Raw genomic sequence first — 20941 nt, forward strand, 5'->3', positions numbered from 1 at the left:
TCTGACCTTGAAACGACATTCAAGTGTCTCAAGGCGAAAGGCGTAAAACTCAATCCCGAGAAGTGTGTCTTCGGAGTCCCCCGAGGCATGATCCTGGGGTTCATCGTCTCCGAGCGGGGCATCGAGGCCAAGCCGGAGAAAATCGCGGCCATCACCAACATGGGCCCCATCTAGGACTTGAAAGGAGTACAGAGGGTCATGGGATGCCTTGCGGCTCTGAGCCGTTCATCTCACACCTCGGCGAAAGAGGCCTACCTCTGTACCGCCTCTTGAGGAAGACCGAGCGCTTCACTTGGACCCCCGAGGCCGAGGAAGCCCTCGGGAACCTAAAGGCGCTCCTCACAAGCGCACCCATCTTGGTGCCCCCCGCTGCCGGAGAAGCCCTCTTGATCTACGTCGCCGCTACCACTCAGGTGGTCAACGTCGCGATCGTGGTCGAGAGACGAGAAGAGGGGCACGCATTGCCCGTCCAGAGGCCGGTCTACTTCATCAGTGAAGTACTGTCCGAGACCAAAATCCGCTAGCCGCAAATCCAGAAGCTACTGTACGTGGTAATTCTGACGCGGCGAAAGTTGTGACACTACTTTGAGTCTCATCCGGTGACTGTGGTGTCATCCTTCCCCTTGAGAGAGATCATCCAGTGCCGAGAGGCCTTGGGTAGGATCGCAAAGTGGGCGGTGGAGATCATGGGCGAGACAATCTCGTTCGCCCCTCGGAAGGCCATCAAGTCCCAAGTCTTGGCGGACTTTGTGGCTGAATGGGTCGACACCCAGCTTCCAGCAGCTCCGATCCAACCGGAACTCTGGACAATGTTTTTTGACGGGTCGTTGATGAAAACAGGAGCGGGCGCGGGCCTGCTCTTCATCTCACCCCTCGGGAAGCACCTCCGCTACGTGTTGCGCCTCCATTTCCCAGCGTCCAACAACATGGCCGAGTACGAGGCTCTGGTTAACGGGTTGCGCATCGCCATCGAGCTAGGGGTCCGACGCCTCGACGCTCGTGGCGACTCGCAGCTTGTCATCGACCAAGTCATGAAGAACTCCCATTGCCGCGACCTGAAGATGGAAGCCTACTGCGATGAGGTTCGGTGCGTGGAGGACAAGTTCTTCGGGCTCGAACTCAACCACATCGCCCGACGATACAACGAGACTGCAGACGAGCTGGCTAAGATAGCCTCGGGTGGACAACGGTTCCCCCGGACGTCTTCTCCTGAGACCTACATCAACCCTCAGTCAAGACCGACAACACGCCCGAGCCCGAGAAGGCCTCGGCCCTGCCCGAGGCGCCCTCGGCTCAGCCCGAGGTACCCTCGACCCCCGAGGGTGAGGCACTGCGCGTCGAGGAAGAGCGGAAGGGGGTCACGCCTAATCGAAACTGGCAGACCCCGTACCTGCAATATCTCCACCGAGGAGAGCTACCCCTCGACAGAGTCGAAGCTCGGCGACTGGCGCGGCGCGCCAAGTCGTTCGTCTTGCTGGGTGACGGGAAGGAGCTCTACCATCGCAGCCCCTCAGGCGTCCTCCAGCGATGCATATCCATCGCCGAAGGTCAGTAGTTATTACAAGAAATACACTCGGGGGCTTGCGATCACCACGCAGCACCTCGAGCCCTCATTGGAAATGCCTTCCGATAGGGTTTCTACTGGCCAACCGCGGTGGCCGACGCCACTAGGATTGTACGCACCTGCCAAGGATGTCAATTCTACGCAAGGCAGACACACCTGCCCGCTCAGGCTCTGCAAACAATACCCATCACCTGGTCGTTTGCTGTGTGGGGTCTGGACCTCGTCGGTCCCTTACAGAAGGCACCCGGGGGCTACACGCACCTGCTGGTCGCCGCCATCAACAAATTCTCCAAGTGGATCGAGGTTCGACCCCTAAACAGCATCAGGTCCGAACAGGCAGTGACGTTCTTCACCAACATCATCCATCGCTTTGGGGTCCCGGACTCCATCATCACCGACAACGGCACCCAGTTCACCGGCAGAAAGTTCCTGGACTTCTGCGAGGATCACCACATCCGGGTGGACTGGGCCGCCGTAGCTCACCCCATGACGAATGGGCAAGTAGAGCGTGCCAACGGCATGATTCTGCAAGGACTCAAGCCGCGGATCTACAACGACCTCAACAAGTTCGACAAGCGATGGATGAAGGAACTCCCATCGGTGGTCTGGAGTCTGAGGACAACGCCGAGCCGAGCCACGGGCTTCACGCCGTTCTTTCTAGTCTATGGGGCCGAGGCTATCTTGCCCACGGACTTGGAATACGGATCCCCGAGGATGAGGGCGTACAACGACCGAAGCAACCGGACCAACCGAGAAGACTCACTGGACCAGCTGGAAGAGGCTCGGGACATGGCCTTACTACACTCGGCGCGGTATCAGCAGTCCTGCGACGCTACCACGCCCGAGGGGTCCGGTCCCGAGACCTCCAGGTGTTTGACTTGGTGCTTCGGCTACGACAGGACGCCCGAGGGCGTCACAAGCTCACGCCTCCCTAGGAAGGGTCATTCATCATCACCAAGATTTTGAAGCCCGGAACATACAAGCTGGCCAACAGTCAAGGCGAGGTCTACAACAACGCTTGGAACATCCGACAGCTATGTCGCTTCTACCCTTAAGATGTTTTCAAGTCGTTCACATACCTCGTGTACATACGCGAGTAAAGTCTAACCGTCAAGGAAGGGTCAGCCTTGCCTCGGCAAAGCCCGACCCTCCCTCGGGGGCTAGAAGGGGGGAACCCCTTCTGCGTCAAAATTTTCCTCGAAAGAAGTCTTCCACCAAAACGACTTTCGCGTCTCCCGGCTATATCAGTAACAGGACCCCGAGAAACGAATAAGAGTGCATGTAAGTGGCAAGGCCGACCGAGCCGAGGGACTCCTACGCCTCCGGTATACGGATACCTCACTTGTCACCTACCGCGAAAAATAACTCTTACTTGGGTAAGCAATCCTGCTACTGACGAACGAGTCCGGATACGCAAAACAGGAGGAAAAGAGACACAACTTTATATTACGACGGCAAAGTGTTCGGGCCTCGGCGGCCGCAAAAGACACATACGCATTCAAAATAAACTGCTCCGGCAGAATCAGGCGTCGCCCGGAGAAGGAGCCGCGCCCTTGGCTTCGTTTCCACCCTCGGCGAGATCCGCCCGGCCTCGGACGACGGCGCAAGCGGAATGATCTCTGCTTCGAAGGTGGTCGCCAGCACCGTTCTTGGGCCCGCGGCGGCCGTGTCAAGCCTCTGGACTTCAGACAGGGCAGCTTCATCTTCGTTGGGAAGGCAATACCCCTCGCTGACCCGCTCCAGATCCACATCATAGTGGGAAGCGAGCACGACAAAGGCCCGCCTAACGCCGTGATGCAGCGCCTCGCGGAGTATGCCGCGCGCGTGGTCACCCAAGGCCTGCAGGCGACTCTGGGGGCAGCTTCCCGAGGGGACGTCGTCAAGACCGAAGATCTGGCAGAAGGCCGAGATAGCCTCGGACATGGCCACGCGGTCGACCTCCTTCTGCTCAGCCGCCTGGGCAAGTGCCTTGGTGGACTCGTCAAGGGCAGACTCGAGCTCTGCAAACAACCAAAGCAGAAGTCTTCAAACACGAGTTGAAGAATGAAGCTGAATCAAAATCATAAAACAGCCAAGACATACCTTCGGCTCGGGCACGCTGCTCTGAGGCTGCGGCTTGGGCGGACTGAGCAGACTCGACGGCCGTGACTAGGTCCGCCGCAAGGGCTCCGGCCCGAGCAGACGCCTCGGCTAGCTGGTCTCCAAGGGCCTCAGCCCGGCTTTCAGCCTCGGCGGCCCGGCCCCGACATTGGTCCCGCTCGCCGATGACCTGGCCAAGCTCCAACTGCCGCCGCTGCGCCTCTGCGCGTGCCGCCGCCTCTGCCCCCAGATCAACACAGAGCAACCGAAGGTCCACCACCTCGGCGCTCTGTTGGGAGAGGCACTCGGTAGCCTCGACAAGCGTGGTCCTCAGGAACCGCAGCGAACCCCAGACATCGGCCTCGCGGCGAATGAACGACGACTTAGCGGCGCTCAGGTCCGTCAGATCCTGAGGAAAGGAATCGGGGCGTCACAAAGAATGCCTTGATCACGTGAAAGGTATGCCTGAAATCCTTACCTGGAGGATCTTGGGAACGTCCTTGCAAAGGACCTCCAAGGTCGACCGAAGCGACCCCACCGATGCCTCGGCGCACTCACGAAGCCCGTCCCAAGACTGCTCCTCTCGCTCATCGTCAAGAACGAAGAGGGGATCCGAAGCACCACGGGTCCAGAACCGGAGCGACTGACGCCGCCCATCAGGACTGCGCCGCGCGAGGACGAGGTTGCCGCTCCCCAGGACGGGTCGCGGTTCTGTGCCCCCCTCCTCCGAGGCATCGAGTAGCGGCGCCTCGGCCGTCTCGGCGTCGGCGGCGACGGGTGGCTCCACGGCCAGAACGACAACAGCCTCGACAGAAGCCGGTGCCAGCGCTGGCAACACGTCTGGTGGGCTCGAGGCCGCAGCCACGCCAGCAGTCTCCCTCGGCACGACGGCCGCCTCGACGGAGGGGTCAGCCTCAGGAGCTCGCCCCACGGCAACCTGTGCCGCCTGAGCCCCCTGCTCGAGGGCACCTTGTGTAGAGGCTAGCCGGCCGGTGAGGACCGATGCAGCACCGGCCGCAGAAGCTGGCGCCGTCTTAAGGGCCTTTCGAGGAGCCAGACCGGTCGAACCGTGCCTCCGTTTGCTGGGAAGAAAGGAAAGATCAGGACCAGGACACACGAAGAAGGAGCCGAGGCAAAGGTATCCTCAGATACTTACCCACTCCGGGCCACAACCAATCGTGCCTACGGGGAGGTCCCTCGAGCCTCGGTCCCCGCGGGTACCACCGAGGTTAGCCCCGCTGCCGGCTTCGGCACCATCCTTGCCTCGGGCGCCCGAGGCACCAGAGGGATGGACTGCCCAAGTGCAGCCACGACGACCCGAGGATCACCCTCCTGTGCAGTCGGCACGGGCAACGGCTCTTGGGGAACACGCGGGTCAGCCTGACTCCCCGGGGTCACCTCAACTACCTCGGCCAAGGGGTCAAGTACCCCCTCGGCCTGCCCCCATTCTTCGGACCGGGACCCCGACGTCCCGGCCCCGGATACCGATGGCGCCAGCCCGCTTGGGGGCTGGCTCGACGACCCCTGGCCCAGCCTCAGATCCGGGCTGAGGCCGAGGCGGGCAGCCATGTTGTCGTCTTCATCATCGTCATCGTCGTCGTCATCATCATCGTCAGGCGTCTCCGGCGACGGCTCCCTCGGGAGCCCATCCCTCTCCTGCCAACGACGAAGCCTCTCCAAGGCGTCCCGAGCCCGCATCCGCTCGCGGGCCCGAGCCTTCTTCGCGTCCTTCTTCTCCTTCCTCTTCTCCGCGGCGACCCTCCGCATGGCTCGGTCCACCGCATCCTCCGGGACCGGTGGCAGGGAAGGCTTGTGGAACCCCACCTCCTGGAGACGGACGAAAAGTCTCGGCTGTGAGAACCAAGGGCAATCCAACACAAGAAGGAAGAAGGAGCGGACACTCACCAGGGACACACACCCGCGATCGGGACACATCGAGAGCTGGGTAAGGGTGCCGGCGTCTAACCTCCCTACTGTGCCGGCTACCGGCCTGTGGAGGTCATCGGCGGGGAGGGGGACCGAGGACATCTGCAAACCCTCCAAGTCGACCCCGGCGTCATCTCCCAAAGCGGCAGCCGCCGCTCCGTCAAGGGGAGCACCCTCCGGCGATGAATGGCGGCAACCACCCCTGCGGCGGTGAGCCCTCCTTCTCGCAGCTCCTCCAAGGCCTTCAAAAGGGGCTAGAGATTCTTCTGTTTCTCGCGCGGGGCCCCATAGCGCCAGTTACTACCGGCGGTGGTCACCACTCGTTGAGAAAACGACGGGAGCCTCTCGTCGTCATTCCGGAGATAAAACCATTGGCGCTGCCACCCCTTGTTCGAAGACACGAGGATGGCAGGGATGTACTGCTGCGCCCGCGCCTGCCTCAACTGGAGGATGCAGACACCGGCCCGCACCGCCATGCGAACTCTTCTTTCCCCCGTCGTCGAGGCAAAAGGCTCCACGGAGAAGAGATGGGTCCATAGGTCCCAGTGGGGGGCAATCCCCAAAAACCCTTCGCAAACCGCCGCGAAGATGGCTGCTTGCGCGATGGAGTTGAGGCTGAGATTGTGCAGCTCCACCCCGTAGAAGTGCAGAATCGCCCGCATGAAACGACTTGCCGGCACTCCGAACCCCCGCTCGTGAAAAGAGACGAAGCTCAGCACATACCCCGACGGTGGGGACGGGGCGGCTCTGCTCGGAGGGGCCATCCACTCCGGCTGCGGGTCACCGGAGAGAGGACGAAGCAAACCATCGGCAAACAAGGGCCTCCAGATCGTCCGCCGTGACGGTGGAGAAAGGCCATGGGTCGCGCGGCGAAACAACGGTCACCCGGTCGGCCATCACCAAGCAGAAGAGGTGGCGGCGAAGCGGACAAGGTGCATGGTTTTCTTTCTCTGGCTATTCCCTCAGGTTGCGGAAACCTAAGTGGGAGGCGAGCAGCAGAGTAAAGAACCGTCACCGGTCCCTCTCCCGAATATATAAAGGCCCAGGCGAGACCCGTTCAACACTTCGCCCGAACCTGCCACGAGATTCAAAACTCAAAGGCGAGATGCCCGTTCCTCGAACGGCTCGCGCACGCACAACGGCTGCCCCGCGAACCACTCGTCCCATCGCATTAACTCTGCGGCAGGACAGGCGGCACCTTTGGCAGGCGAAGCAGGCGACGCTTCACCTCTGCCATAATGACCGCGTCAAAAAAGGTGCGCCACGTCATTCGATTTTGTATCCTTTTCCTCTTCCTCTTTCTCTCTCTTGCTACAGTGACCGGGAAAGGGGATACTCCGAAAGGGATCCTTCTCCGTGAAGGAAGCGGGCCCTGAGCCCCCTACTGATTGGAGGTTCGAAGGCTGGCCCCTCGGAAGGGTTCGACAGCCGCCTCAGAGCACTCGGGCTCCGAGCCCTCCTACTGATCAGAGGTTCGAAGGCTGGCCCCTCGGAAGGGTTCGACAGCCGCCTCAGAGCACTCGGGCTCCGCGCCCACCACTGGTCAGAGGTTCGAAGGCTGGCCCCTCGGATGGGTTCGACAGCCGCCTCAGGCCACTCGGGCCCGCGCCCACTACTGATCAGGGGTTCGTAGGCTGGCCCCCGAAGGGTTCGACAACCGCCTCAGAGCACGCAGAGCGAGGGATGACTCTGGGTACGTCCGATACATGGCTGAGGCTCGGGCTACGCTCCCAAGGTACCCTAGGACATTTCCGAGACCAGCAGGAGCAATTTTGTAATGGAATCCCATCAGAGGGAGGCATCGAGCCCTCGAACCCTATCAAACGGGACCGGGTCCGGCAAATCACCTGCAGGTACTTTTGGAGCGCGCCTCTGGGCCACTAGCCGACCCTTATCGAACGGGGCACGGGCGTCCACTCGGATCACCCGTTAGCAACTCACTGGAGACACCATGTTCGGCGCCCTCCGAGGGCAACATGGCGCTTTCCCCCCTCCTCCTTGCGGAAAGGCGACACAGGGGCGTATGAAAAAAGCCGAGTCAGTCCTTGACCGTCCTCTTGCCCTGTGCGGAGGCTCGGGGGTTGCTCTCGCGAACCCGGCTCCGGCCAAACCGTTGACAGCGTCAACATACCAGCCCGAGAACTTGGAACCTGACTATGCACCCAGGCTACGGCCAGTTCGCATGAGGGAACAACCAGACCGACCGAAGCATCATGAAACGCGCTAAGACCTCGAAGGAGTCAAACCACTCCTCCGAGGCCTCGGGGGCTACACCCGGTGGGTGCGCTCGCGCGCACCCACCGGAACGAAACGCAACCGAGAAAGGCCGGTCCCCTTGCAAAAAAGTGCGACAAAAGCCTCTAAGTGAGTACCAACACTCCCTTCGAGGCTCGGGGGCTACTGTCGGGGACCATAATTAGGGGTACCCCCAAGACTCCTAATCTCAGCTGGTAACCCCCATCAGCACAAAGCTGCAAAGGCCTGATGGGCGCGATTCAGGTCAAGGCTCCGTCCACTCAAGGGACACGATCCCGCCTCGCCCGAGCCCAGCCTCGGGCAAAGGCAGCCGACCCAGGAGGATTCACGTCTCGCCCGAGGGTCCCCTCAAGCAACGGACGCACCTTCGACTCGCCCGAGGCCCAGGCTTCGCGGAGAAGCAACCTTGGCCAGATCGCTACGCCAACCGACCGTATCGCAGGAGCATTTAATGCAAGGATCGACTGACACCTTATCCTGACGCGCGCTCCCCAATCGACAGGGCCGAAGTGACCGCAGTCACTTCGCCGCTCCACTGACCGACCTAACAGGAAAACAGCGCCGCCTGCCCTGCTCCGACTGTTGCGCCACTCGACAGAGTGAGGCTGACAGCAACTAAGTCTAGCCTCGGGCGCCATATGAAGCTCCGCCTCGCCCGACCCCAGGGCTCGGACTCAACCTCGACCTCGGAAGACAGACTCCGCCTCGCCCGACCCCAGGGCTCGAACTCAGCCTCGACTCTGGACGACGGACTCCGCCTCGCCCGACCCCAGGGCTCGGACTCAGCCTCGACTTCGGACGACGGACTCCGCCTCGCCCGACCCCAGGGCTTAGACTCTACCTCGACCTTGGACGACGGTCTCCGCCTCGCCCGACCCAGGGCTCGGACTCAGCCTCGACCTCGGAGGAGTCACCGCCTCGCCCGACCCCGGGCTCGGACCGACCACGTCAGAGGTGGGCCATCATTACCCTACCCCTAGCTAGCTCAGGCTACGGGGAACAAGACCGGCGTCCCATCCGGCTCGCCCCGGTAAACAAGTAATGATGGCACCCCGCGTGCTCCATGACGACGGCGGCTCTCAGTCCCTTACGGAAGCAAGGAGACGTCAGCAAGGATCCGACAGCCCCGACAGCTGTACTTCCACGGGGCTCAAGCGCTCCTCCGACGGCCACGACATCACATGAACAGGGCGCCAAAACCTCTCCAACAGCCACGTCGGCATGTACTTAGGGCTCTGGCTCCCCTTTGCTAGACACGTTAGCACATTGCTACACCCCATTGTACACCTGGGCCCTCTCCTTACGCCTATAAAAGGAAGGTCCATGACTCTCGTACGAGAAGGTTGGCCGCGCGGGAGAACGAGCCGACGCACAAGGCTCTCTCTCTCTCCCACGCGAACGCTTGTAACCCCCTACTGCAAGCGCATCCGCCCTGGGCGCAGGACAACACGAAGGCCGCGGGTTCCCCTTTGCTGTTTCTCCCCCCTTTGTGTTCCGTCTCGCGCCGACCCATCTGGGCTGGGACACGCAGCGACAATTTACTCGTCGGTCCAGGGACCCCCCGGGTCGAAACGTCGACAAATTCCAAACTAAATAAGTTACTTTATTGGGTGAATTCTAATTCCTCTAAAACGAAGGGATCCAAACGCCCAATAAGACAAATGTGAGAGGAGTCTTCATCATCAAACAAGTTAGAGAGCCCCGGTGTAAATGACTTGTGAATAGCCACAGTTACAAGTTACAACCTTCTCATCCTCACCACTTGATCTATCTCTAGATGAATCCCATTCTGTCCAATGTGAGCCTCTCCCATGTACTTTTTTTCCTCTGTACCCACTCTCGTTAAAGTTTGCTCCATTCAAAATAGGGTAATCTGTTCACTGGCATATTAATGAGAGCGAGTCAGTGTTAAGTATAAACAAAGATAAATAGTCGAAGGGTATATAGCTCCACAGTCTATACAAATGAGCGTGGCCAAAGCATTGGTAAGAGCAAAATTTACATTGTATTTGAACCTCTCGTGTGACAAAACCTTATACCTAAGGGCCAAACGTTTCGATTTGCTCTAGCTGTACCACTGCGTCCGACGACAGACGGCCTGTTGCGAGGCGGGGACGTGTGAACTGAACAGACCCCGCCAGCCACCATTCCACCATTTGCCTCTTTGCTGCCCTCCATAGTCGTCATGAGCTGAAGACCCTCTCGCGGCTGGCGCAGTTGGAGGTTGGGCCACAGCGCTCGCCATGAATGCGCGTCGTCTCCGTTGGACCATCAACCATTTGCAATTGATGAGGAGACGAGACAGGAGAAACGGCGAGGGCAGTAGCTCGAGGTGTTCTGTAGCTGAAAGCTGCCGCGAATCGACTGCCATTATTGGACGCCGTCCCTTGCCCGACTGAGAATCGGGCGGCCGCGTGCACTGCACTGCACTGCACTACCGCCGCCCGCCAGGCGCCAGCCAACCTCGTGGTACAAAATTCATCCAGAATTCGCACGAGGCCACCAGCTCGGCTCCGGCCTGCGAGGATTTCAACAGAAACGAACTGTGAGCTTGTGATTTGTGGTGAAGGCGACCAGACCAACCAATAGAAGCGGGAGCGGGAGGGAGCCAGCCAGAGCCGCAACCCCCACCTGCACCAGCACAGCACCGGGCCACACCCACGTCGCATCGGCCGCCACCTCCAACACATCGCACCAAGCCCCAGCGCATTAACTGATCCCCCCCGCTTTAACTGATCCCCGTAGCGCCCCAACCGCAACCGGCAACCGCCCCTCGCCGACTGCACGGACGGGGAAGCCTCCTGGAGAGTGGACTCCCTTTCCTTCTATAAATCCGGCTCCTCCCAATCCAGGATCTTCCCAGCCTCGCCGCCCCACCACCCCAGCATTGCCTTACCTTGCCTTGCCTTGCCCTGCCCTCCATTCCACCTCCACCTCGCCGCCCAAATCCCCCCACCCAACAATCCCCCATGGGGTCGCAGGCCATCGAGGCGCACCGCGCGGGCGCGGAGGTGTACCGCGGCGCGGCGCTGTGCGCGGAGAAGTCGACGGAGCTGCTGGCAGAGGCGCACCTCCCGCTGGGCCTGCTGCCGCTGGCCGACATGGAGGAGGTCGGCTACAACCGCGCCACGGGCTTCGTGTGGCTGCGCCAGAGGAAGTCGCTCACGCACACGTTCCGCCCGATCGCGCGCCAGGTCTCGTACGCCGCCGAGGTCACCGCCTTCGTGGAGGACCGGCGGATGAGGCGCATGACCGGGGTCAAGACCAAGGAGCTCCTCATCTGGGTCACCCTCTCCGACATGTTCGTCGACAGGGACGACCCCTCCAAGATCACCTTCAAGACGCCCACCGGGCTCGGCAGGACCTACCCCGTCTCCGCCTTCGCTAAGGAAGGCGCCGGTGACGACGGCGCGGCGGCCAAGCACAAGGATGATGCCCCCGCCCCGACCGCCGCCGGTAAGGCTGCTGCCAGCAAGTGAGGTGCGCGGCGTCCGGAGCTTTTTACCTTGCCGTAGTCGCCATACTTGCCTCCCCAATAATGGCGTTTGTACCCCCTCTACCTGCTTCAAATTAGTGTGTTTTATGAATGGAAACGACCATCCAACTTTCCATCCGTCCTTGCAATGTGTCACGGCGGGATGTTTTTACTACACATCAGCTTTACCAGTTTCAAGATTGTTTTTTTCCCTAATCTTGAGTTAAAACAAAAACTAATAAGTGCTCAATTTTCCTAACGACTTCCACCCAGTCAGTTCACGTTAAGCTATCTTCAATGGCTTTCCGGACATGCATAGCTGTCCGGTAGTTAATACTAGGATGCCAGGAATTCTTGACAGAGACGGGCCAGCAAAAACAGAACAGACCAAGCAGACTCCACTTCCACGGACGAGTCATTGGCAATTTTGCCATTATCATTTGTGGGCTTCGCCAGTATGCCATCGGACCCACAAATCATAGACACAGACGGTCCCACCAGTCATAGACACGGGATGGCATAATAACAGGCAGCCAAAATTGAGAGTGGCAAAATAGCAAATTTCTCTCCACGGGGACGTACCAGCACTCCAGCAGACATATAGCTGTACGCCATGAGCTCCTTGCTTCACCAGTAAAGCTCACCAATTATTTGTATCCTGCAAGCTGAAACTGAAAGCAACTGCAAATAATGTGTCTCAGTGTACTTGAAAACGACTCGACCACAATCCAGAAGCAAGAAAAAAAATCTCTCAGAAACCACCAAAACTGGGTGCTTTCTACGTGCTTCTGCAGCTAACCTCACGCCGGCGGACTCTAGCAAGAGCACGAACGAGGGCCAAGCGCTCGAAACCCAGCGACGTGGAAGCGCCTGCGCCGCGAGCATCCTTCCAGAGCGCGGGGCCAAGGCCAAGCAGAGGTATTTATCATCGCAGCCGATCCCCAGCCGCACGAACGGAGGTCGAGCACCAGACCTCATCTCACTCCGCTACCCCCTCATCCTGCCATCCACCAGAAGCAGTGCAAGCATATGGCGCGCCGTGCCAGCCTGCTCCTCGCCGCGGCGCTGCTCGTCGCCGTCGCTGCCGCGGCGGTGCCGCCGACGTGCGAGCGCATCGAGTGCCCGGCGTACGAGGTGGTGGACAGCGCCAACGGGTTCGAGATCCGGCGGTACACGGACGCCATGTGGATCACCACGGCGCCCATCGAGGACATCTCCTTCGTCGCCGCCACGCGCACCGGCTTCCTACAGTAAGCCACCACCTCTCGCCTCCACACGCACGCTTCCGTCCCTTATTGGGCCGCCTTCAAATGGGCCAGAGCCAAAGAGAGAAAATAATACGTGCTCGCACGTAGTCCTTAGCTGTGGTGGGCTCACACCGGATACGCGCGCGCGATTGCAGGCTGTTCGACTACATCCAGGGCAAGAACGCGTACAACCAGACGATCGAGATGACGGCGCCGGTGCTGACGCGGGTGTCGCCCAGCGACGGGCCCTTCTGCGCCTCCGCCTTCGCCGTGAGCTTCTACGTGCCGGCCAAGAACCAGGCGGACCCGCCGCCGGCCGAGGGCCTGCGCGTGGACCGCTGGGCCGGGGCCAGGTACGCGGCCGTGCGCCGCTTCGGGGGCTTCGTGGCGGACGCCGACGTCGGGGAGCAGGCGGCGCGGCTCGAGGCCAGCCTCCAGGGCACCCGGTGGGCCGCCGCCGTCAACGACGCGCGCAGGGCCGACCCGGCCTCGCCCTACACCGTCGCGCAGTACAACTCGCCCTTCGAGTTCACCGGCAGGGTCAACGAGATCTGGATGCTCTTCGACGCGGACGACGACGCCAGTATGTGATGCGATTCCAAGCGTGCTCTCGGGGCACTGAGGCGTTTAGGGAAGGACGCGCATGCACCTGTGCAGTGCAGCTGTGCTACCATGAAGTATTTCGTGCTCTTGTGCGCTAGCTTCGTTTACTTTCGACTTTTCGAGTAAGGAATAAGGTGCCTCTTGTTGCAATAATGATAAAGCTAATCCTGCTTGTAATTACATTTCGTGGCATGGCCATTCCGGCAACATGTCCAGTAAAAAAAAACTTTTTAGTTTCATCTCTCCTGGTTTCATCTCAACTCCCTGGGTGATCATAAGAGTCAGGTTCGACTTTTAGTTGCTGTCGCATCTTTACTCATATATGTTTCTCTCGTGTTAAAAGAGACTAGTCAAATACCCATGCTTCGCTACGGTTTTCTGAACAAAATAATTTGTCACGGTCTTGACGGATACGATTAGGATAAAGCACTGTATAATTAGTACAAACCAAAACGGATTAAAGCTAAACAAATAGGTTATGATGTCTCCAAAAAGACTAGAATCTTGACGTCCCGTCTTGTATGAGAAGTCATAAGTACGCGCGTGTACCTTGCATCATGGCTTTGAACCAGGAAGCAATAACAAAGTATTCACAAGTCTCGAGCAATATATAACCTAAGAGTTTATTGTGAAATATCTGTGCAGGTTCTGATAGCTCTAATCCATACAGTCTCATTAGATTGTACAGTATAAATACATTAGTTGTACCACACTGATACACTGCAGCTAAGCCTTGCTCAACCTGGCCAGAAGACAGATTGCTTACATCTTACTAAAGAGCATCGACGTAGGTGCCTATGATCAAACTGGAACTTCAACTAATCCTAACGGCCTGTTTGGAAGGCAGGAAAAATGTTTGTTCCTGTGTATTTCATGTGAAATACAGCCTATACGAAATTCATGCGTTCAAAAATGGGCCTAAACATTTTCTACAAAACTTAGGGCATGTTTGTGAATGCAGTTTTGAAATACTATAGTTTTAAGATACCATAGTTTACAATTGTACATGACATAAATACTACGGTATTGTTTTACCACAGTAAAACTACAGTATTGCTCAAAACCGAGATCTGTTTGGTTCTATTGGAAAAACAAAGTATATGTAGAGAGAAGAGAAGAAAACTGAGGTCCTGAGTGGAGTTTCGAAAACTCCAAAAATACCACAGTTTTGTGTAAACCATGATATTTAAAACTGAGTTTTGACTATACAAACCAAACACCTTTTAAGCTCCAATACTATAGTATCATCAAATACCATAGTATTGTTTCAAAACTGCAAAAATACTACAATTCCAAACAGGGCCTTAGCAATTACTCGGGCCAGTCTAGCAACTGCAGACTTCGACATCATGAGCATCGTGGGAAAGCAGCAGTACACTGAGCATCATTAGGTTCCTTCCGTAGTGTTCTCTTTTCTTTTAATCATAGTTCCATCTCCACGGCCGAGACCAGAACAGCAACGGTGCCGGAGCTACACATTTGTAACCAAAGTATTTCATCCTTCTTGCAGTAGTAATCATGCCATGAAAATCCTATCCTTGTTTCAACAACCCTACCTTGCTCTTCGTGAATGTCCACCATACAAGGGTATAGCCCGTTGATAAGCAGTGTTGATAGGCACAGGGGCACCTGGTAGCAGCGACTTCGGAGCTGCACTACGCAAGAATAGAACAGCAACACACAAGCCCGATTGACACAATATTTTAGCCACAACCTTATTACATGGACAGAAAATATGGCAACAAAGAACTCAGAAAAGATCAATCCTTGAACTCCATATTCAGATAATCGTGAAACCATAAAAAGGGCAGAAATTAGGGGAGTGCATTGCTAACCGTGCGAGTGCGACCGCCTTGAGATGCCAACTTCCGCTTGTGTCCTGTGTCATTTCCTCCACTTCACTGTACCATTTCTTCCTACTTCCGCTTGATAAATGCTTACCCCTATTTGCTCGCTCTCGGACGAATCCATTCGCCCGGCGGCACCACCGCCCCGAGAGGAAGAAGGGACTGGGCGTCAGCGCACGATGGCCACCGACGCCGGCGACTTCATCGGGTCGTGGATCGTCAAAATCCTGCTCGCCCGTGGGTACGCAGTCCGGGCACCTCCCGCCACGCAGATTGGTATGGCTGCTGCCTCCCTCCCTCTCTGGAGGGATGGAGAGTCCGCCTTGCTGACGCTCTAGCATATCACCTGCAGCAAGAGGAGGGATATGGAGGATCTGAGCGGCCAGCGAGAAGTGGATCTGGGGGGCGCCGTCTGCGAGCTGCGTGCGTCGGCGGGGGCGCGCGAGAGGCGGATCCTGGACTGCGAGCTTGCCGAGGGGCGTGGGGGAGAAGCGGATCGTGGACGTCGGGGCGAGCGTACGGGAGGAGTGGCGAGCGGCTGATTTATAGATCGGGGGTGGGGGAGGCATCGCGAGGTAGTTGAGATGCCGAGGGGCGCGGCGGGAGGGCGACGCGAGAATCAGATCCTGGACTGCGAGCTTGCCGAGGGGCGCGGGGGAGAAGCGGATCGTGGGGCAGAGTGAGCGCAGACTGAAAGATTAGGGAAGGGATACCGCGGATAAGTACGATAAACGGAGGATGCAGATGAGGCATGCGGGTGGCAAGGATGGCAGTCGCAGCATGCATAGACGCGATTGGAGCGGGCGCGTCAAGCACTGCACGGAGCATGGGCGTGGATGTCGGAGGCGACATGTAGATACGTGGTTGGAGCGAGCGAGGATGGTGGGCATGGCATGTAAAGACGCGGTTCGAGCGGACGCAGTTGGCGACGCGAGCGAGGCGATGAAACTCCATGGCGACGAGCGAGGCGGGGGGTACATGATGGGGGTGGAGACGGCGTGGCGATGGCGGCTGCGGGGATGTGAGAGCACCTAGAGGGGGTGAATAGGTGATCCTGTAACACTTAAAAATCTTAAGCCACAAAACTTGATTAATTGTTAGCACAGTAATTTGCCAAGTGGCTAGAGAAGAATCTCAACACAACACAATAACCAAGAGATATCAATCACAGAGATGGCACGGTGGTTATCCCGTGGTTTGGCCAAGACCAACGCTTGCCTACTCCAGGTTGTGGCGTCCCAATGGACGAGGGTTGCAATCAACCCCTCTCAAGCGGTCCAAAGACCAACTTGAATACCACAGTGTTGCTTTGCTTTTCTTAATCCCACTTGCGAGGAATCTCCATAGCTTGGAGCCTCTCGCCCTTACAAAAGATGTTCACAAAGAATCACGGAGCAAGGGAGGGATTAGCAACTCACACACGACACAAAAGATCACAGCGAATACGCACACACAAAACCCAGACTTGAGCTCAAGAGACTAGCACACTAGAACGGAGCTCAAATCACTAGAATGTCGAACAAGTGCGCAAGAATGTAGTGTGAGTGATCAACAATGCTCAAAGGATGCTTGGTTATCTCCTCCATGCGCCTAGGGGTCCCTTTTATAGCCCCAAGGCAGCTAGGAGCCGTTGAGAGCAAATCTGGAAGGCTGATCTTGCCTTCTGTCGACTGGTGCACCGGACAGTCCGGTGCACACCGGACACTGTCCGGTGCCCGATTTCTTTCCTTAAACGGCACAGCCGACCGTTGGCCGCCAGAGAGCCGTTGGCGCACCGGACATGTCCGGTGCACACCGGACAGTCCGGTGCCCCCTTCTAGCCGTTGGCTCGGCCACGTGTCCCGCGCAGATCGCGCGGCCGACCGTTGGCTCACCGGACAGTCCGGTGAATTTTAGCCGTACGCTGTCGGCGAATTCCCGAGAGCGGCCACTTCACGCCGAGTCAGCCTGGCGCACCGGACACTGTCCGGTGCACCACCGGACAGTCCGGTGTGCCAGACTGAGCTGAGTATTGGCTGTACACAGCCAAGCCTTTTTTCACCTCTTTTCTTTTCTTCTTCTTTCTGTTTCTAACACTTAGACAAGTATATTAGTACACAAAACCAATGTACTAAGGCTTAGAAACATACCTTTACTCTTGATTTGCACTTTGTTCATCCATGAGCATAAATTCACATTTAAGCACTTGTGTTGGCACTCAATCACCAAAATACTTAGAAATGACCCAAGGGCACATTTCTCTTTCAATCTCCCCCTTTTTGGTGATTTATGCCAACACAACATAAAGCAACTAGAACAAGTGCAAAATCACTTCAAATAAAACTCAAATTTATTTTGATTCAATTTTGGCATATATGGATCATCCTTTGCCACCACTTGGTTTGTTTTTGCAAATCAAACTCAAATCTCTATCTCTAAGTCAAACACACATGTTGAAGCATAAAGAGAGTCATTCTAAAAGAGATTGATCAAAGATTTCAAAAACTCCCCCTATTTCCCATAATCAACACTGCTCCCCACAAGAGGCCAATTTTTGACAAAAGAGACAATGCAAGAGTTTTGACAAACCAAAAGCTCTATTCTACTATTTTCAAAGTTTCTCAAGTGGTAGCTGATCCATCTATTGCTTTGGCCTTTATTTTCTCCCCCTTTGGCATCAAGCACCAAAACGGGATCAATCTTGGCCCTTTAACCCCATTGCCTCACCAAATTCTTCAATTAAGAGCAAATAGGCAATAAGAGTTTAAAGATGAACTTGGAATAGTTACTCTTTTCATCGGAGTGCAGTGGAAGTCTTGTATGGTCCAAGTCCACCTTTTCCTTTCAATCCTCCTTTGAGGCTAAAACAACCAAACTCAAGCATATGGTTAGTCTCAAAGGGTCAAGTTGTAGCAGAACTCCCCCTAAATATGTGCATCACTTACACAAGGACTTGTGAGGTCCGGGGAATGTTTGTACAACTTGAGCACCACAATAAGCAACAAAATGCAGAATGAACATGATCAAAGGCATAAACACATGTATGCTACACTTCAATCCAAGTTCCGCGAATCTAAGACATTTAGCTCACTACGCAACCTGCAAAAGGTCTTCTCATCTAGAGGCTTGGTAAAGATATCGGCTAGCTGGTTCTCGGTGCTAACATGAAACACTTCGATATCTCCCTTTTGCTGGTGGTCTCTCAAAAAGTGATGCCGGATGTCAATGTGCTTTGTGCGGCTGTGTTCAACAGGATTTTCCGCCATGCGGATGGCACTCTCATTATCACATAGGAGTGGGACTTTGCTCAGATTGTAGCCAAAGTCCCGGAGGGTTTGCCTCATCCAAAGTAGTTGCGCGCAACACTGACCTGCGGCAACATACTCGGCCTCAGCGGTGGATAGGGCAACGGAAGTTTGTTTCTTAGAGTTCCACGACACCAGGGACCTTCCTAAGAATTGGCACGTCCCCGATGTACTCTTCCTATCGACCTTACATCCAGCATAGTCGGAATCTGAGTATCCAACCAAGTCAAAGGTAGACCCCTTTGGATACCAGAGCCCGAAGCAAGGCGTAGCAACCAAATATCTAAGAATTCGCTTCACCGCCACTAAGTGACACTCCTTAGGATCGGATTGAAATCTAGCACACATGCATACGCTAAGCATAATATCCGGTCTACTAGCACATAAATAAAGCAAAGAACCTATCATGGACCGGTATGCTTTTTGATCAACGGACTTACCTCCTTTGTTGAGGTCGGTGTGTCCGTCGGTCCCCATCGGAGTCTTTGCGGGCTTGGCTTCCTTCATCCCAAACCGCTTCAGCAAGTCTTGCGTGTACTTCGTTTGGGAGATGAAGGTGCCGTCCTTGAGTTGCTTCACTTGGAACCCAAGGAAGTAGTTCAACTCGCCCATCATCGACATCTCGAATTTCTGCGTCATTGATAGTCGCCTAGAGGGGGGGTGAATAGGGCGAAACTGAAATTTACAAATACAAACACAACTACAAGCCGGGTTAGCGTTAGAAATATAAACGAGTCCGCGAGAGAGGGCGCAAAACAAATCGCAAGCAAATAATGAAGTGTGACACACGGATTTGTTTTACCGAGGTTCGGTTCTCTCAAACCTACTCCCCGTTGAGGAGGCCACAAAGGCCGGGTCTCTTTCAACCCTTCCCTCTCTCAAACGGTCCCTCGGACCGAGTGAGCTTCTCTTCTCAAATCAAAGCCGGGAACAAAACTTCCCCGCAAGGGCCACCACACAATTGGTGCCTCTTGCCTTGATTACAATGGAGTTTTGATCACAAGAACAAGTGAGAAAGAAAAGAAGCAATCCAAGCGCAAGAGCTCAAATGAACACGGCAAATCACTCTCACTAGTCACTAGGGTTTTGTGTGGAATTGGAGAGGATTTGATCTCTTTGAATGTGTCTAGAATTGAATGCCTAGCTCTTGTAAGTGGTTGAGAAGTGGAAAACTTGGATGCAATGAATGGTGGGGTGGTTGGGGTATTTATAGCCCCAACCACCAAATGTGGCCGTTGGGAACCTGTCTGTTCGATGGCGCACCGGACAGTCCAGTGCACACCGGACAGTCCGGTGCCCCCTGCCACGTCATCACTGCCGTTGGATTCTAGCCGTTGGAGCTTCTGACTTGTGGGCCCGCCTAGGTGTCCGGTGCACACCGGACAGGTACTGTTTGATGTCCGGTGTGCCAGCATGGGCGATTCTGACTTCTGCGCGCGCATACGGCGCATTAAATGCGCGGCAGAGAGCCGTTGGCGCGGAGACGACCGTTGCTTCGGAGTCGCACCGGACAGTCCGGTGTACACCGGACAGTCCGGTGAATTATAGCGGACTATCCGTCGGCGTTTCCCGAAGCTGGCGAGTTCCTGAGGGCGACCTCCCTTGGCGCACCGGACACTGTCCGGTGTACACCGGACAGTCCGGTGAATTATAGCCGAGACGCCCTGAAAATTCCCGAAGGTGGCGAGTTTGAGTCTGAGTCCCCTGGTGCACCGGACAGGTACTGTTCACTGTCCGGTGGCACACCGGACAGTCCGGTGCGCCAGACCAGAGGTGCCTTCGGTTGCCCCTTGGCTCCTTTGTTGAATCCAAAACTTGGTCTTTTTATTGGCTGAGTGTGAACCTTTTATACCTGTATAATCTATACACTTGGGCAAACTAGTTAGTCCAAAGATTTGTGTTGGGCAATTCAACCACCAAAATTATATAGGAACTAGGTGTAAGCCTAATTCCCTTTCAATCTCCCCCTTTTTGGTGATTGATGCCAACACAAACCAAAGCAAATATAGAAGTGCATAATTGAACTAGTTTGCATAATGTAAGTGTAAAGGTTGCTTGGAATTGAGCCAATAAAACTACTTACAAGATATGCATGGAATTTGAGCCAATAAAACTCTTATTTAGCATTTTGGACCACGTTTGCACCACATGTTTTGTTTTTGCAAATCCTTTTGTAAATCCATTTCAAAGATCTTTTGCAAATAGTCAAAGGTAAATGAATAAGAGTTTGCAAAAGCATTTTCAAGATTTGAAATTTTTTTTTCTTGTTTCAAATGCTTTTCCTTTGACTAAACAAAAACTCCCCCTAAAAGAGATCCACCTCTTAGTGTTCAAGAGGGTTTTTATATACTATTTTTGAAATACTACTTTCTCCCCCTTTTGAACACAATAGGATACCCATTGATAAATACTTTTGGAAAGCACTAAGTTTTTGAATTTGGTGGTGGTGGTGCGGTCCTTTTGCTTTGGGCTCATTTCTCCCCCTTTTTGGCATGAATCGCCAAAAACGGAATCATTAGAGCCCTCGAAGAACTATCTTCCCCTTTGGTCATAAGTAAATGAGTTAAGATTATACCAAAGACGAAGTCCTTTTCTTTGATGCGCATTTCTCCCCAATGAATAGAGAGATGGTTGGAGTGATGGCGAAGGATGAGTTACGG

The 20941-nt window shown here is 55.7% G+C and overlaps 1 protein-coding gene, 1 long non-coding RNA gene and 1 pseudogene across 2 annotated transcripts; 1 reads left to right on the forward strand and 2 right to left on the reverse strand.

The window, feature by feature from the left end:
* Positions 1 to 9713: 9713 nt before the first annotated feature.
* Positions 9714 to 12332, reverse strand: LOC103649595 (uncharacterized). Its single transcript, XR_563595.3, has 2 exons — positions 11883 to 12332; positions 9714 to 10343 (listed from the first exon to the last, which is right to left on the reverse strand). It is a non-coding gene; the product is annotated as an uncharacterized lncRNA (long non-coding RNA).
* On the forward strand, positions 10601 to 13388 carry LOC100273729 (uncharacterized). Its single transcript, NM_001148139.2, has 4 exons — positions 10601 to 11305; positions 12095 to 12218; positions 12315 to 12550; positions 12703 to 13388. The coding sequence occupies exons 1-4, from the start codon at positions 11255 to 11257 to the stop codon at positions 13246 to 13248; spliced, it is 957 nt and encodes a 318-aa protein (NP_001141611.2). The 5' UTR covers positions 10601 to 11254; the 3' UTR covers positions 13249 to 13388.
* Positions 13389 to 14491: 1103 nt separating this feature from the next.
* On the reverse strand, positions 14492 to 15338 carry LOC103649596 (uncharacterized; annotated as a pseudogene).
* Positions 15339 to 20941: the final 5603 nt, after the last annotated feature.

Source organism: Zea mays, chromosome 3 (genome assembly GCF_902167145.1).
Source record: "Zea mays cultivar B73 chromosome 3, Zm-B73-REFERENCE-NAM-5.0, whole genome shotgun sequence".
NCBI classification, from domain to species: Eukaryota; Viridiplantae; Streptophyta; class Magnoliopsida; order Poales; family Poaceae; genus Zea; species Zea mays.

What these genes read in the sequence shown, in the direction of transcription:
- LOC100273729 (NM_001148139.2), top strand. Translation starts at nt 11,255, where the DNA reads ATGATGCCCCCGCCCCGACCGCCGCCGGTAAGGCTGCTGCCAGCAAGT. An exon ending in GGGGCCAAGGCCAAGCAGAG is followed by an intron (nt 12,219 to 12,314) that starts GTATTTATCATC and finishes GCCATCCACCAG; the next exon opens with AAGCAGTGCAAGCATATGGC. An exon ending in ACGCGCACCGGCTTCCTACA is followed by an intron (nt 12,551 to 12,702) that starts GTAAGCCACCAC and finishes GCGCGATTGCAG; the next exon opens with GCTGTTCGACTACATCCAGG.